At 38.1% G+C, this 17,698-nt stretch overlaps 1 protein-coding gene across 8 annotated transcripts in view; it reads left to right on the top strand.

The window, feature by feature from the left end:
• Positions 1-17,698, top strand: part of LOC131548640 (cAMP-specific 3',5'-cyclic phosphodiesterase 4D-like) — a 221,678-nt gene that overhangs the window by 164,706 nt on the left and 39,274 nt on the right. The window contains exon 1 of one of the 8 annotated variants that reach the window (XM_058790114.1): positions 13,719-13,868. The exons of the other annotated variants lie outside the window; for them this stretch is intronic. Within the exon in view, the coding sequence (XP_058646097.1) occupies positions 13,774-13,868 (95 nt within the window). The 5' untranslated portion in view covers positions 13,719-13,773. Of the gene's footprint in view, positions 1-13,718; positions 13,869-17,698 lie in introns of those variants that run through there. 8 annotated transcript variants of the gene reach the window in all.

Genomic DNA, 17,698 nt, shown 5'->3' with positions numbered 1-17,698 from the left:
TTCCCAGGCTTACCCCTGGGACGGGGCATCCCTGGGACGTCCCGTGTGTATGCACACCCATGGCTAGGGGAAGGTCAGTGACATCACAAAGGTAGGGTTTGATGGGATTAGCATTAGTGTGATGCACTTCGAACTGCAAAACCCATTACCTCAGCCATGTGCTAATACTACAGACATATATGCTAGCCGTTCTACATATCCGCTGCGCTATGGATAATGCAAGGATTAGACTGAAAGACCCTACAAACATGTAGTGCTAGAACTGTTGAAACTGACATTGCAAATTATTTATTCCTATAGAATTCTACATTTTATTTAATATTGTAATTGTTGTTTTAACGATGTGCATGTCATGACATTATGGAGCATTTTGCAAAAACCACTCAAAACTCCTAAAGAGTGCACGCATTACGTGAAGTCTAGACGAGTGCGCATTTAGAGTGCATTCTTTCACTGCATGATTCAGTCTATTAAAATATATTTAGAATGATCACAAATTCAAGATATGGGGACAGAAAATGTATATAGTTATACCACTTCATATAGTTAATCAACTTCACATGAAGAGTGCCGTTTTTTCTCTAAAAATTACCATGCTTACAAATGTGATACTGATTTTTTTATAACAGTTCAACAAACAATAAGTTAATTAAGAGACTTGTGTTTTAGACACTATATTTCCTGTTTTTGCGCTATTTCGAAAACAAAAATAATTCCAAACACAGCCACAACGCTGTTTTGCGTCTCTGAGCAACATGATGGTGTTTCATTCCTGAATGAATCAACTGTTTAAATGATTCGGTTCAATCGCAATGACTCGCTTAGTAACAGTGACTTGCTGCCACCTACTGGCGGGTTTAGTTTGACATTTAAAGTATCTCTTTATAATTTAAATAATTTAAAATATAAATATTCAACGTTTTATGTGTAATATATCAAAACATTATTTCTGCATTTGTAACTGCAGGTCAAAGCATTCATGTCCTGCATTAAACAGTGTGCAAACGCATCTAAATGCCACTTCAGATGCAGCTTCTGTGTTTCCTCTGCATTGCAAAGATGAATTTTATTGATACTGATTTCATTTTCTTGGTAACAGCTCAAATGTCTTATTATTCGAATTCACTGATTAAACGTAAGAATTTGACTCAAAAGATAATGCACGCGTTATAAAGGTAAAATGCCCATAAAAGGTAAAAATCTATTTAAACTTATTGGACAAGATTAATTATTAAGATACAAGCACAATAACACACAGCAAAATACCGTCTAATTATCATTATCGATAAAATCCCAGAAAATACTGAGATATTTTTTGTCAATAATATTGCACACCCCTAATATATATATAGATTATCATTCATGAGAATTTTTACATTATTTTTCGCAACCCTTTATCCAGTGAATTTTTCTTTAGCAGTTCATTAAAAGAACCAGTTCATTAAAGTCATTTGCTCATGATTTGCACTGTACGTTTGTTTTGGAAACTCTGAAAGATGTGTTTGCATGCTGTAATTTTGCAGTGATGAGCTGTGGTGAAATCATATCCTGTATCTAGAAAACTGTCAACTCTGTTTGTTCATGTGGTTAATGACTAAATTTAGACCTTTTACCAAAGAAACACTGGTGCAATATGGGTAAAGAATTAGTCAAGTTACAGTATGTAAGTTGTAAAAAAGTATAGGGAGGCGATTCACTTTTTCTAATAAATAACTGTTTCAATGTAAGTAATTTTAGAAGGGCACATAAAGGTCTGACAGGGTGCTCGATCACCTGAATCATGTGCCGTACCTTTACAAAGACTCTTTTGCTCTTGATTAAACCCTGTGGCTGTTCCCATTTTCACTGAGGCTCTTTTGGCCCATAATTGCTTGAATTTCCTTTAGCTTTGAGGATCTTGTTTCTTGATTGGTACTGAGGTTGTGGACATTTAAGCACAAGCTTTCAGGCCCTCAGGGAATTTTGCAATAGTTTCCAGCTGGGAGTGTTGTTTTAAGAAACATGTTTCCAGATGTAAACAAATCACAGGAAATGTTGATGGTAGAAGGCGTGTTACGTGGAGGTATGACTTATCACCCAGCATTTCTTTACAACACATGAACTGATATGCATATCTTGAATGCATATGCATTAATGTAAATTTTGATCAGCAATGTTCTGCATAACTGTGTGTGTTAGAAACGTGTTTACTGCACCGTTATCTGTGACGCACTCAAGGGTATTTAAGGGGATGAGGTGGCTTAACCTTCTTTTGTTCTCGTTTAGTCCTCCATGCGAGCACAGGTGGTCTTCTCTCCAGAATATGTCCTCTCGCTGAGGCCTAATCTCATTTGGACTTCAAAGAATGTTTTTCTTTTAAATACCCTCCGTCTCTCTTTGTTTCATGTTTCACGTTATTTATTTTGTACCCGAAATAGCTGGTGCCTGACGTTAAGCTCGGTTTCTCGTTGTCTGTATATGGAAACGCTTTGAAAATACACTCACAAAATTGAAGGCTCTTTATTGGCATCTACAGTTCCATGAAGAACATTTAAAGGAATAGTTCACCCAAAATAGAAATTTGATGAAAATGTACTCACCCTCAGGCCATCCAAGATGCAGATGAGTTTGTTTCTTCATGGGGACAGGTTTGGTCATCACTTGGTCGCCAACGGATCCTCTGCAGTGAATGGGTGCCGTCAGAATGAGAGTCACAACAGCTGATAAAAACATCACAATGATCCACAAATAATCCACATGAGATGTTAATTGATGGACTGGAATGGTGTGGATTATTGTGATGTTTTTGTCAGCTGTTTGGACTCTCATTCTGACGGCACCCATTCACTGCAGAGGATCCGTTGGCGACCAAGTGCTAAATTTGCTAAATTTCTCCAAATCTGTTCTGACAAAGAAACAAACTCATCTACATCTGGGATGGCCTGAGGTTGAGAACACTTTCAGCCAATTAAAATTTTGGGTGAACTGTTCCTTTAACATCCATGGAAACTTTCCATTCCACAGTAGGTTCTTTATTCTGGAAAAGGTTCTTGAGATTCACACTAAGAAAAATATTGGTTATTTTAAGAACTGTTCTCTGAAAGGTTCTATGGCCCCCTTTTGGAGACTTTAGAAACTTGTTGGTAATGCCAACAAGGAAAACTTGTTAACAAAACGGGTCTATTAATAACCCACTACAATTGCTGTCGTAAAGATGGCCTGCAATGCTAATCTCTACCTGACAGGCTCTCTGTGTTGTCCATGACAAAAATGTGCCGCATGGCAACTTCAGTGAGAAGGCTGCCGGCGGTGCGCTTGCCAAGCGGGTTCTGCAGATCATGCGACAGCGCAGAGGGAGTGGAAGCACGGTCTCCTGTGGAGAGCATCATTAAAGCAGTGAGACGGAGCGAGACAGAAGCCCAGACGCTGAAGCTGGCAGAACGAGCCAACGGTAACTCTCTCATCCCAGGTGATCGGCCACATGGCAGTCACTAATTAAACCTGCCGTTAGAAAGAAACGTATCCCTCTTATTACAGGGTGCCACCGACAGGCTTCCATGATGACTGGCGTCTGTCTTCACCGCATTGCTCTAATGAGAAGAGCATCTTGGGTAAATGGAAAGACAAACCAACAGCCTTTGATGGCAAATTAGGCTTAGCAGACAGGGAAAATGAAAGAGAGTCGTATTTAACCCTATAAAGCCTACTGTATCGTATTTGACACAAATGTCTAAGGCCTCTAAATGATCAACATGATTAAAACTTTGCCTTTGTCTGCTACATGCCTTCTGTGGTCTGATTGATAGTTTAGACTTTTTTGGAAGTAAAAGGCCTTTTAGTACGAATGCAAAAAGTCACTTTGTGGTTCACATGTCTTTTTGCTGTGAAATCTTTACTGATTTTTATAAATGAAACACAAGTAGGCTGTTATACTGTTATAAAGATCTCATTGATTTACATTACAAGCTATCAGAATATCATCTTACTTTTTGTCTGCACCAAATTTCTCCTAAACTATATCATACTATATGTCCAATAATATGATACTCGGCAAACAACTTCTTTAGATTTGACTGCCTTGACTGTGAATCTGATCCACTCAGCTCTGGCTATATGGCTCGTCTTTTTTAAACAAGTTTGCCCCATGTATACTACCTTCATTGCATTTGGCTGACACTTTTTAAAACAACTGTTTTCTACTTGAATATATTTTAAAATGGAATTTATTCCCGCGGTCAAAGCTGAATTTTCAGCATCACTACTCCAGCCTTCAGTGTCACATGATCCTTCAGAAATCATTCGAACATGCTGATTTATATCCACTTTATAATATTCAAAAACAGCAGTAGTTGTGTCGTTTTAGGGTGGTTTGGAGCTCCAGCACAACAAGACGAAAAAGTATGTCATGATGGCTGTGGAAAATGAAAGACTGATTTGTTTATTAAGTTAAAAGCATGTATCATGTGACTTGTGATGTCGTTGGATGGTCGTCTTGTGTTACGGTATCTGCCGGTGGCCGTAACTGTACCTGCTTGACCAAACCGGCATGTGGCGTCAATGAAGAGCCCATATAAATGACGCTGCCTTCCTTATTAGGCAGTTCAGTCGGTGAGGGAGGGCCGGGATCCGAGCTGAAACAGAGGCTAGTTAACTTGATCTAAGAAAAACATTCCAGCGGTGCTTCCCAAACAATCTTGGGTCAACAGTCCTAAGCCTTTTGCTGCTTCCAGAGGACACACTGATCTCTCAAGATGTCCAGTTCCCAAAGACATCTGGATTTACTTATGTTTTGTGTCTTCTGTTCTCCAGCCTGTGTGTGTAGTGCAGTATAACTCGTCGGTCATCAGTCATCTTACTGATGTATTGTTCAGTGATGTCAGCCAGTCATAAATCACGGTTTCACCATCAACAGGACAAACATGGTTAAGTGAGCTATTGTTCACAAGTCTCAGTTTCACAGACGGCACTCCTCAGTTGCTGGGAGTCGTTTATCGGTCAGGAAGCTGTTGTATTGACATAACCTGACTCCAGCCACTCACCCACTGACATTTGATCCAGTTCTCCTGCGTTAACTTACTAGTTACAAGTGCAGATGGATTAACCAGCCATCTATCTATCTATCTATCTATCTATCTATCTATCTATCTATCTATCTATCGTTCTATCGTTCTATCGTTCTATCATTCTGTCTATCATTTTATCTATTGTTTTATTTTCATCCATTTTTTTTTCCAAAACTTTCAAAGGCCTGTTCAGTGAGCATTTCAAGTTTGTCTTGACAAAATACGTTTTTTTTTCTTCTTTGTTTGTGGTTAAAATTAATGAAAAACGGATCTAAATTTCAGTTTAAAATGTTTTGTGTTTCCATCATGCAAACCGCTGTCAGATGTGAACAGTCTTGTGTCTCAGCTGACTGCTTGTGATTACCTGAGACAAACCTAAATACCAGGTGCAAACAAGGGCCTAAAATGGTGGCCATTTTTGTTGTAGTTTCTTATTTTCACATTTTTGAAGCTCCGGTCATCTTTCATGTTTAAACGTATTTCCAGTGGTAAGGCCGAGGTAGAGGAGTGCAGCGCGCTGGGACACAGGTGGCGGAGTGCATCCGTGTAAAGCGGTGGCTAAATGAGGGATGGCAGGAGATGTGATTGTGTCGTCTCTGGGTCTCCACCGTAGACATTAAATTAGACCAATCAATAGAGTCGCTTGGCAGGAGAAGGTCTCACATGGGGCCCGTTGCTCCTCCAGCCCCTGTTTGTTTTGCCTCCTTTTATTTTTCCAGAAATGCTCTGTCGTCTCCAGGTCAGCATCTATGTCCCAGAAGCCACCTCCAGCTGAAGCTTTTCCCAAACAAACTAATCAACTAGTCAGCCATCTTGAACCATATCTGGCTGCAACCTGAGTGGTCCAATGGCAGTGCAGTTGTTAATTGTGCAGTCTTTGTATTGTGTTGTTCAGATCTGAGTCTGGAAAACATTAAATAGATTTGCTTTGTGGAGATCAGATATGAGAGTATCGCCCTCTAGTGGCGTTCAAAGGAAACACAGCACCACAGACTCAGCACTCTGGTAGGTTTAGACTCATAACACTTCATTAAAAATGTTTTTGCATTTAATCACAGGATCATTTCTCTTTGTGTGGTATATAGCTTCACTCCTGTGATGTGATTGGTCATATGGCAATCACATCACAATATTCATCAAGTAGTATATGGAAACAGTTTGGTTTGCTTGTTTCCATGTGGTGCACAGCGACAGCACTGCACCTGTAGAGGGTTTTGTCTGCACCTCAGGGACCATGGGTACAACGCTGATGAAAAATGCAGAGGTTAGATGCCGGAGTTTAGACTAGCTGTTTACAAAGTGACATATTGCCACGCCAGCTGATCTGCATAATGCTGACCTCCTTTCTGTGCACATGCATGCAAACACAGCTGGATACCACCAGGTCAGATAATTAGATAAAAGATTGTGAGGCACATTATTTTATTTTATTTTTATACTGTTTTATTTTGTATTAATTATTCAACTTTTATTTGTTATACTGATTTTCATTATTCTGATTATTAATAATTGCATTCGCATTTACTAATTTTTCAGATACCTTTATTATAAAGCATGCACGTAACCCAACTATTATTATTTAAACTTAATTTGATTTATGTTTCAACATTTCAGTCCAAAGCATACAATTAATACAGCTATTATTTGAAATATTTCTAAATATTGTTTAATTTTTTTCAGTTTGTACCTGGTGAACCAGTTTTAATCGTGAATTCATATTTAACTCTGCTGTGTATTCAGTGGTCATATTTTCTGCCCGGTTACTCAACCAGGAACGACCCAATAGCTGCCCGTCGCTAAATGAATCATCAGTTTCAACCTCAGAATCCTTTTAGAGCAGATGGGATCAATGAAGCCATATCTTCTTCTCTGAATTAGTCATAGTTTTCTGTTTTGTAGAGAAATGAATAGTCAGGGGAAGAGGCTTCATGATTCCCACAAACATCTGCTGCTCTGCTGTTTTCATCACGAGCGCCGAACACACGGTCATAAATCAACACAGTGAATTCACCCGTTTATGTACGCTCGTGGTTCCCTTCAGCATGGAGAACGATGCACGAGCATACAGTAGGGTTTGTAACAGTGTTATTGGTTTTTCCATTAAATTGTTTGTGCTAGTATCTAGAAAGCAGAGTGACCAATGAGCATTAGGGTACATATGATAATGTGTTTTAATGTGCAAAAATTCTGAATTAAGATGAACATTTGTTTAGCAAAATATTTGCATAAAAGTTTATTAAAATTATTTCAAAACCGAAACATGTACATTAAGTATACATAAAATGGTCAGAGGATTTTGGAACTGATATTTGGCCAAGTGCTCATTAGGGATGGTCACACTGGTCGAAACTGGTTGTCTAATAATCAGGCAGTTGATTACTATAAATTTAATTTATTTATTTATTATTTTATTTGTAATATGTACTGTTTTGCTAAATATTTAAAATATTTCAAATTTAGCTAGAATAGTAAATTTAATCAGAACAGAATATGTACATTGTACACTGGTCAGCTAATTTGTTGTCTAATAACCAACTGGTTGATTAGTAAGGGCAAATGAATTAAATCAATTTATTTATATTTTTATTAAATATATATATATATATATATATATATATATATATATATATATATATATATATATATATATAGTTTTATTATTATGCAAAATATTTACATAAAATATAATCAGAATGAATGCCTTTATTTATTTATTTAAGTTTTCCATATTTTTAATTTTAATTAGCAGCTAAAATTAGCTAATGTAGACAGTTTTCCTGTCTATGCTCATTCAGATGACTTTTTTTTTTTTTTTTTTCTTGTATGCAGATTCATCAGCCTTAAAATGGCCAATCAATATAAATAATCCCAAAATGACCAAATATGACCCTGTCCATCATCCTGCTCCATATATCAGGGGGTGTCACTTTGCAGCAGTGCAGCAGTCCACCAAACAGACAGGTCTGCATTGGGTTTCCAAGATCCAGTCAATAAACATCAAGTCAAAATAAGTTTCGTCAGATGGTGGCAGCTCCAGCGGTAAACTGGCAGGTCTCTGGATGAGAGCGTATCGCCGCTGTTCCTCAGATATGATGTTTGGGTAGAGGTTGAGCGAGGTTTTGAATATGACTATGAATGCTCAGTGTCTCTGCAGCGGAGGTGTCACATTGCCCCGTGCCGTGTTCATAAAGCGAGGACAGGGAAAGAGATGAGCTGATGTCAAAGATGAGTTTACCCGCTCGCACCGACCTCCTGTCCCTCGAGCTGCTCGCCAAACCCCGCTGCATGTCCACCAGCGGCTCGCCGTTTGCCACCAACAAACCCATCGACATTAAAGCCCGGAGAAGATGGTAACCGTCGTTTTTTGCTGTTTTTAACCGGTTTATTTTGGTTGGTCTGGGCTGCTTTACCTTCTATGGCTGTTTGTTATGCTAGTGTATGTGTTTGTTTATTCTTAAAGTGAGTCTTGTGGAGGAGCAGAGCTCAGTCTGGTAATGTGTTTATATCATCACTTAATCACATTCGCCTTAAAGAGACTAATAGAGCCGTATCAGGTAAGAGACACTCACTCCCGCTATAGAAAAACCTACTGAGAATTATGCTATTATTAGCGGTATTTCCAACATGGAGTGTCACTTTTACTTTTCGTTGTCAACTAATGTGCCCGGTGCTGATGTCTGGGCCTCAGAGTAAAGCAAACTGATAAAAGCAAATAAGTTAAAAGCGTTCGTTTTTCTCAAAATGCACTAAAATATTTGATATATGTGCATCCAATAGCAAGGATGTGAATTTGACACATGGTGGAGTGATGGGTGCTGCTGATAATCGGCCAAGTGTGGTTTAATTTGTTACTTTTAATGCAATTGGTGTCACAAAATAACAATGAATAATAATTTTAGCATTTATTTGAATTAACTAGCACCTTTTTGGCATTCATAATGACTACAAACATGGCTTAATTCGGTTCAGTTCATTTTATTTAACTTCTTTTGTGCAATTAAATGTAATATTTTATGTTTAAAAGCAAATGTAAATATTTCTATAATATTTTATTAGTATTAATTAAGAGTAATACTGATGGATAGATGCTGTAAAAAGTTTTTAATGTAAGTTCATGATCATGTTAAACTTAATTTGAATTATGTAGCACATTTTTAACATTTCAAGTTTTAAATAAATGAACATGAATAAAAACCTTTTTTTGGCAGATAATGACGTAAAACAGTGTTAATTCAGTTCAAATGGCTTAATTAAGCTTATGGTTTAAATCAGTTCAATTCATTTCAGTTCTGCTTATTGTAATTGTGCAATGCAATTAAATATTTTGTATTTGTGTAGCCATATTTTATGCATGTTTGTAAATATTTTATATTGTAAATGTAGTTTTTATAACTTTTACATTTTTTATAACAGTAATGTAGCTCATGATACTAAATATGTTAACTAGTACTAACAAATTATACCTTACTGGAAAGTGCTTATTCTTTGAGCTGGGGTCAGTCCTAAACTGTAAATGAAACCTTAGCGTGATGCATCAAATCATGTGGTTTATTGAGGAGAGTGGCTCTGTTGAACTTGGACAGGAGTAGTAACCACATAGAAACATCCTACTGTAGCTTAACTTTGTGCACAGGGAAGTGTCACTTGTTGTTTCATGGCATCACGAATTATAAGTATATTATGTTTGTTAACCATTCAGTTACCTCCCTAAAATCAAATAAGAAACGCGCCAAAGAAGTTTGCACACCTGAAGCCTGGAGGAATTAAATTTATGCTAACTGTTTGCACTAAACTTTGTAAATGTCAGCCGTAATCTGATTGCTCTGTTATGTGAGGAGCAAAGCAGCTTAAGAGTGTGAGAATTTGCCCCATCAGCGTGTTTTATCACAGACCGGCTGAGATGGTGAAGGCTCGTACAGAGTGTCGTCTAAACACCCGTTTCTGATTTAATGAGTGTCTCAGTTTGCACAGATGATGGCCAGTTAACGCAGCTGATGATGACTTGATGGGTTTAGAGAGAATAAACACAAAGCGCTTTGGCTCGTTCTTCTCTGTCCTCACAAGATCCACACAAGTTCATCAGGAGGAATTATACCAATGCACTTCCTCTCCCAGCGCGCTTCGGCGCACAAACCCACCGCGCGACCGCAGAGGGAGCAGGAAACTTCAATTACACACAGCCTGCGGCCAAACGGGTACGTGGTCATGTGTAAAGGTGAATCAGAAAGAGGATATCGCCCACAAACCTTTCAACAAATGTTTGTGCTGTGCTCTGTGAGGTTTTTGGTTTGTAGGCATGCAAATGTGGTGTGGCCACTTTAAAGGGATAGTTTAACCAAAAATTAGGGTCATATAGGCAGCATAAACTGACTCCTTATGATTCTAGGGGTTTAAAAAGTCTTGTTAAGAGTTATGATTGCTTTATATGATGAGCAGAATTAATTTAGGCTTTTATTCACATATAAACACACATGTTTATAGCAAATCACATTTGTTAAACACACGAAGCTCATATGTGAACTAGGGCTGTGCGATATGACGATATATATCGGATGGAACGAAATAAAAAAGTCTATCGTTTCATATTATGTTCTATCGTTTATTTCGTGGTGTCGCAAAATACATTGTTTACGATAATACTACTTCATTTGGATGAGTGCGATATTTACACACCACCCACAGGACGTGAAGGGGAGACAGAACCAGGTGGAGAACGACCAGCCGGGACAAAACGAGGAGCTCGTTCCTGAATGAGAGACTACATCTGTAGCATGGACACATGTTTTTAAGCACTGCAGTTTTAAAACAACCGATTTTAAGCCGTTGCGTGCGCCGTCTCTGTTTCTGTGTGAGAGGGCCGCGCATTTTTTTATTTTACTTTTTTGCCGCTTTTTATTTTTTTATTGGCTTTGAACAATTACATAAACAAATTTGTATGCATCAGAATCCCCGTCTTTGCTAGTATCTTCTTAAACACAGCGATTGAAAGAGAAACCGCATATGTAACAGTATATTGGATCCGGACTTTGGTCTTAAAGGGGAAGCTGTCCAATATTCGTTCTGTCTGCCATTCATATTAATCATAGCACATTGCTTAGTCATATCGTGATATGCGATTTTGGTCATATCGCCCACCCCTAATGTGAACAAACCTCATTGGTTGTCGCACCTCAAACATGCACATTTAAAATTCTGTTTTTGCCATATGTGATGTGCTATATGTACACTCTCAGAAAAAAAGGTACAAAACTCTTCCCTGTAGTCGGTGCCAATAGCCTCGTGGTTAGTGCATCAGCATATAGCGCGACTGCGCTCATGGTGACCCGAGTTCGATTCCCATCTCGAGGTCCTTTGCCGATCCCTCTCTCCTCCCAGTATTTTACTGTTGTCTCTCTACTGTCCTATATGAATAAAAACCCCATAAAAAAAAACTGTCACTGTGGCAGTGTCCTGTCAAAAGATACTAATGGCGCTTTTCCACTGCATGGTACGGCACGATGCGGTTCAGTACGGCTCACTTTTGGGGGGCTTTCCACTGGGTACAGTACCTGGTACCTGGTACTTTTTTTAGTACCACCTCAGCCAAGGTTCCAAGCGAACCGTACCGTTACCAAAACGTGACGTGTAAACTCTGCTGATCACTGATTGGCCGGAGAAAATCGTCACTGCCTGTGTCATTGAACTTGCGGCACGAGACACAACAGACCCGCTAGATTTAAATCAGCAGCCAGCGAAGGATCGAACGCAACTGTTTCGAATGAGCGCAACTTTCTTTTAACAACCAAAAAATGGCTGTTTCGTTGTCTGTTGAGGAAGTACAGACTGTCCTCTCGTTGAGAGCCGAGGAGCGGATCCAGCGAGAGCTTGATGGAGCGACACGGAATTAAAACGTTTTTCAGGAGCCACAACAGTGCAGCTACGGCAGTAGACGCGGCGCGACTATAACGACACGTGAATAATCCCTCCCACTCTAAAGCGGTACTAAACTGCAGTGGAAACTCAAACCGAGCCGAACTGAGCCGTGCCGAGCCGAGTCGTACCATGCAGTGGAAAAGCGCCATAATATGTACTTATAACATGCTAATAAGGTACTAATATTTACAGTTTAGGAGTAAATAAGGTACAAAGATGTACTTTTAAGCTTTTATTTCTTGGGGTAATGACCCAGTGACAGTTTTATGCCCTTTTTTCTGAGAGTGTACTATGCTTTTCTAGTATACTACTGCTTGCAGTACATAGTATGCATAAAGTACATACAGTATTCACCCAGCCTAATATTATTTAATACTGATTTTTAAAGCAAATTTATTATTTATTAAAATGTAGCCATATGTTCAGAAAAAGCATACTATACACTGTCAGAAAAAGGGTAGCACTTTATTTTACAGTCCTGTTCCTCCATGTACATACTTATGTGCTAATTATAGTAATTCACTAACTGGGTAATAGTTAGCTACTCACCCTGAACCTACCTCTGCACCTTTCCTTAACCCGTTTAGTTACCTTATATTACCCATGGTAAGTAGACTGTAAATATGTTCAAGTGCTGTAAAATGAAGTGCAACCAAAAAAGGTACAAAGTTGTCACTGGGTCGGTATCCTTTCAAAATCTACCAATATTTACACTTTAGGTGCTAATATGCACTGTTAAAGTACAAAAACTGTATGTGCCATTTAGGGGTAAATAATGTACCAAGATGTAGCCTACCTTTCATCTGTAAGACCCAAGGTTTCTGCCAGTGTTAATTTTGACAGCAAAATTTGATTTAGTTTTAGTCATAGAGTTATTATGAATATAGTCATATTTTAGTCATCTGAATTGTTTTTAGTTTTAGTCAACTAAATCTAAATTTAGTTAAATTACAGTTAAATTATACGTTTTGTTTAAATTTAGATTGATATGGATATGGATATTCATATATGCCTGCTCGTCTCTTACTCCCACATATTGACATTTTTGAACGTTTTATGCGCCGTGCAGCAAGTGTATTTTATCCTATGTCCCGCCGGTTCATATGTTCGCATCTACCCTCCTATGCAGCAGATTCGTTCTGAATGAATCTCTTCCCAAATCGTCCCTCCCTAACATTTTCATCACGTCATAATTTTTGTCCTTCAAAAAGAGTTTTCTTTCGTTATCGTCTCATTGTCGTCAGTGAAAAAAATGTTGTTGACATTTGTTTAGATGTGAATAAAAACCTAAATTAAATCTGTTCATCCTATAAATAGATTGTATTTCTTCATAAGTCTTGGATTAAACCACTCAGTTCGTTTGGATTCATTTTACAATCCCTTTTCGGCTCGTGTAAGTTTTGTTTCCTGCCCTTTAAATGGACCTGGACTTTCAGTGCATTAAAAATACCTTAATCTGCATTTCAAAGATTAACCAAGGTTTTACGGTTTTGGAATGAGTATATGATGACAGAACTGTTATTTTTTTAGGCAAACTGTCCCTTTAAAGAAGCGGTGGGTCAACAGATGCGGGGTTTCTGGTGGGTGCATGAGAAACTAGCGCAGTACTTTGAGGGAAAGCTGGAGGTAAGAGTAGCCCTCGCTTGGACTCAGTGTCCCTAAATGCTAATCAGATTACCCAGAGGGGCGGAGCTAGGGTTAACAGAGGCCACATGGAGACATCTGTCACTCAGTGTGAAAGGGGAGGAGTTTGTACAACCCAGACAGTCCAGGAAACACTTGACATCACAAGACGAGGCTCTTGCTCAGACGCAGCCCCATGGACTGGCAGAAGGACTGTAAGGGCGACTTCATCGCCCCCAGTGAAGCCGTAAGCAGAGGCATGAAACGAAAGCGCCTGCTCAAGTCCTACAGGTAGCGTACATGCTCAGAAATGCTCATGACTTGCATACTGGAGGTGTCTTGATCTGCTGCCTGACAGAGTGAGATAAGCTGATTCTGGTTTGCTCAAGTGTGTTTTTCTGTGGTAAGCTGGCAGAAGTTGGGGGTGGTTTGCTGTGATGTTTGTAGTTTGCAGTGGCAGGTCAAGTTAAAGAAGACTTGCTCTGTATCTTTCTCAAATTCTGGACATTGCTTACAGTATTGGACTGGACTACTAGACATACAGTATTTTCCTCATCTCGGTGATGAAATGGTATGATCTACAGTGCACATGTAAATGCATGAGTATTAGTTACATAAATGTGCTGACGCCAACCTGTTGTTTGTTTCTATTTTATTTTAAGAAGTAGATGATGCGTAAAGGAGTTGTTCATAATTGGCAGGTCAAATTTTGAACTTTTTTAATTATAATAATTAAATATCTAATTTTAAACATGTAATAATTATTTTTTTCTGCAGCTATATAGTTTAAACGTTTGGGGTCTCTTCTCCTCGCCAAGGCTGCATTTATATGATCAAAAATACAGTAAAAATGTGAAATATTATTATAATTTAAAAGAACTGAAGTCATTTTTGATCAATTTAATGCATAAAGTTGCTGAATAAAAGGGTTATTTCTATAAAAAATCTTAGTGACTTCAAAGTTTTGAACAATAGTGTGCATTTCGATGACATTTGTGCTATTATTTCATACATTTTTTTGCATTCCCTACCACAGCAGATCAGTTTAGGATGTGGGAAATTGTGCGATATTCATTTAGAAAGAGGAAACTGGTTTTGGCCCAGTACGTTGATAGATTGCTCTGATGCATTTTTTTTTTAAAGTTTCCTTTTCAAGAAAACCTCAAGTGTTACACCAACGAAGTTATTGATGCAACAGTGTTGCTTTGCACTTAAAAACGCCTCATGTTTAACAACAGCCATGCTTTTGCTACATAGCAAGTTCTCATAAATATTCTAGTGGAATATATGTCAGTTTATGGGATAAATAGCAGCTCGTTGTGTTTTTTATTGTTTTTGACTATGCTTTATTATTTTTTTTGTCAGAAGATTCCCACTACTAATGAAACAGTGCAGTTTTCCACCAGAGGGCCTCCTTCCATTTTTCTGCAGCTCGTCATTTGTTCAGTTCTTCTGGCACTCTGCAGCATACATGCTTTCTCCTACATTGTTAGTCTGAGTGCTTCTGTTTGGAATGAGTTAGATGTATATATTTAAAATGATTGCGGCATGATCAGAAAATGTATGTGCAGCATGTGTGAGTATCATTTTGCATGTACTTCATGTACTTGCATGTGCTTTTTGCATGAATTGATTGTTTTTTATGTGAAAATGTAGCACAATGATGTGTTGCGTGGCTTGTCTGTCCAAGATGCATATCAAAAAGGCTCAAGCCACAAGACAGCCCACATGCCACTTACTGCTCAACTGACGTGTCGTCAGAATGTCATGAGACTTTGCTAATACTGTGCACACAATTTTCCATCTGCTATCAGAGAACAATGAGTTTGGTTATTCTAAAAACAGGGTTTGTGTGCTCCGTAACAACTGCTGGATTCCAGGAAATGTAATATTGTTCTAGTTGCATTGATATTAAACAGCATTGCCAAAAATGATCAGGAGGCAGTGAATGGAGAGATTTGATCAAAAATTTGGCTTTTTATGATTGTATCAGTCATGCAGGCAACATTATCATATACTGAATTTACATTTAATTTGACTGACTGTCTATATTGAGTTTTTTTCTTTCACTCAATATGTGTTTTCTTCAATGAAGAAATGGCAGGAATCATTCATTGAAAATTTCTGGGTATTTGATGAAGTTTACAATGTAATCGAAGTGTGGAGGATTTAGGCTGCGACAGTTTAAACTCATCCAAAATGTAGATGAGTTTGTTTATAGGAACAGATTTGGAGAAATGTAGCATTCCATCACTTGCTCACTAATGGATCCTCTGCAGTGAATGGGTGCCGTCAGAAAGAGAGTCAAAACGGCTGATAAAAACATCACAATAATCCACACCACTCCAGTCCATCAATTAACATCTTGTGAAGTGAAAAGCTGCAAGTTTACAAGAAACAAATTCATCATTAAAAAGTTTTTAACTTTAAACTGTTGCTTGTGGCCAAAGTACGATTCCAAAATCCATAACATTGCTTTCTCCAGTGAAAAAAAAAAAAGTTGTGTATTCTGTCATCCCCGGGCCGGTCATTATGATCGTTGTCACATATCTGCTCTACTAATTACTTTAATTAGATCGCCTGTCTGCTGAGAATCCAAGTAGCCTGTAATGACGGATGGATGTTGGGCCGCATGTTTAAAGTCAGGAGGGGTTCGTGTGAATGTGTGTTTAGGGTTGAAGAGTTGAGAAGTGGATGTCGCAGCCTAAATCCTCCGATGTTGCGCGCTACTTCATGGATCAGTAAGTCTTTTTATTAGATCATATACGGTCTGCTGGGCAATATCACTCACACACACTCGCATGTAAGGAAATTCAATTGCATTCCCATATCTAAGAGTGCCAGGAAGAGCATCTCGAGTTCAATGTTGAGGAAGTTGAAGTGTGCAGTAAAGCACATCATGCAGAACACACACACACACGCACACACATTCTTAAAAATAAAGGCTGCAAATAGAGAAATGATGTAGTTGAATGGTGGAATGTGGGTGTTACATACCAAATATGAATGCTATGTATTCCTTAATGGCTACATTTGACTATTGGTTAAAATTATGCATATTAAGAATTGGAACATATATTAAGAAAAGAATTAAGAGTGTGGTTGAAACACAACAGCTCTGTGGAGTCCATTGAAGCTTTCAGAAACACCTCTGTATCTCCTGACTCCTGTCAAGACTGTCATTCACACTCCAGCTCTTCTCCTCCTCGGTCGCTTTCCCATGGATAGGCTCGTTCTCTCACATGTTTTTATTTTTATTTTTATGCTGTGTCTTCTCTCCTGTCACATGGGCCAACCACATAAAACACCTTAGCAACCACCCAGAACACCCTTGCATCATGGGAATTTTCTTCAGAAACTCAGATGTTTCTCCTAAAATTTGAGAAATCAGAGCAGAGCTTAGATCATTTAGTATGGGAAGAGTTTGATGAGTTCATAGTGAGATGTCTGCCTCTTTAAATGGATGAAAAATGTTTATTTTAACTTTTCTTATTGAAATATCTGACTTTTGATTAGTGTTATTTTAGTGTTTTTTATTTATATACTATTATAGTTTTTATTGATATTTTAAGTTAACTTTTATTTTTGTATTTTCTTTATTAAATTTCATTAGAATTTTACTTTTAATTTTAGTCATTTTATGTGCTTATGTAATTTTTATTAGTTTTTAATATTTCTATTTTTAGTTTTCATATTAAAAGATCAGACTTTTTATTAGTAATTTTAGTGTTTTGTATTTATTAGTGGTATTTTTTTTCATTTATTTGGCATTTTTCAAATATCGGCATCAGCCGATAAGTTTTTCTGTTTGGCCGATGTGTTGGAGGCAGGAGTTTTGACGGCGCTGAGAACGGCTCTCCAGCTGTGAGATCTTGTGAAGTGTGCGTTTGTATCCTGCATGATTGCGTGTTCTCTGGGTGACGGTCGGTCCGTGTGAATTGAATACGGACAGGGGTAGAGTTCAGCTTCACTGGAAACGCCTGATCGACAAACTTTAAACACGTGATTTCAAATTATGCTGCGCTTTATCCATTTGCCCACTGCCATATTTATGTCATTTTCACTGTGTGGTGTATGTAAAATGTGTGTTGCCTTGGCTTTATTTGAAAAAAAAAAAAAAC

Source organism: Onychostoma macrolepis, chromosome 10 (genome assembly GCF_012432095.1).
Source record: "Onychostoma macrolepis isolate SWU-2019 chromosome 10, ASM1243209v1, whole genome shotgun sequence".
Taxonomy (NCBI): Eukaryota; Metazoa; Chordata; class Actinopteri; order Cypriniformes; family Cyprinidae; genus Onychostoma; species Onychostoma macrolepis.
The sequence above is the reverse complement of the archived record's forward strand: the minus strand, read 5'-3'. Positions and strand labels throughout refer to the sequence as shown.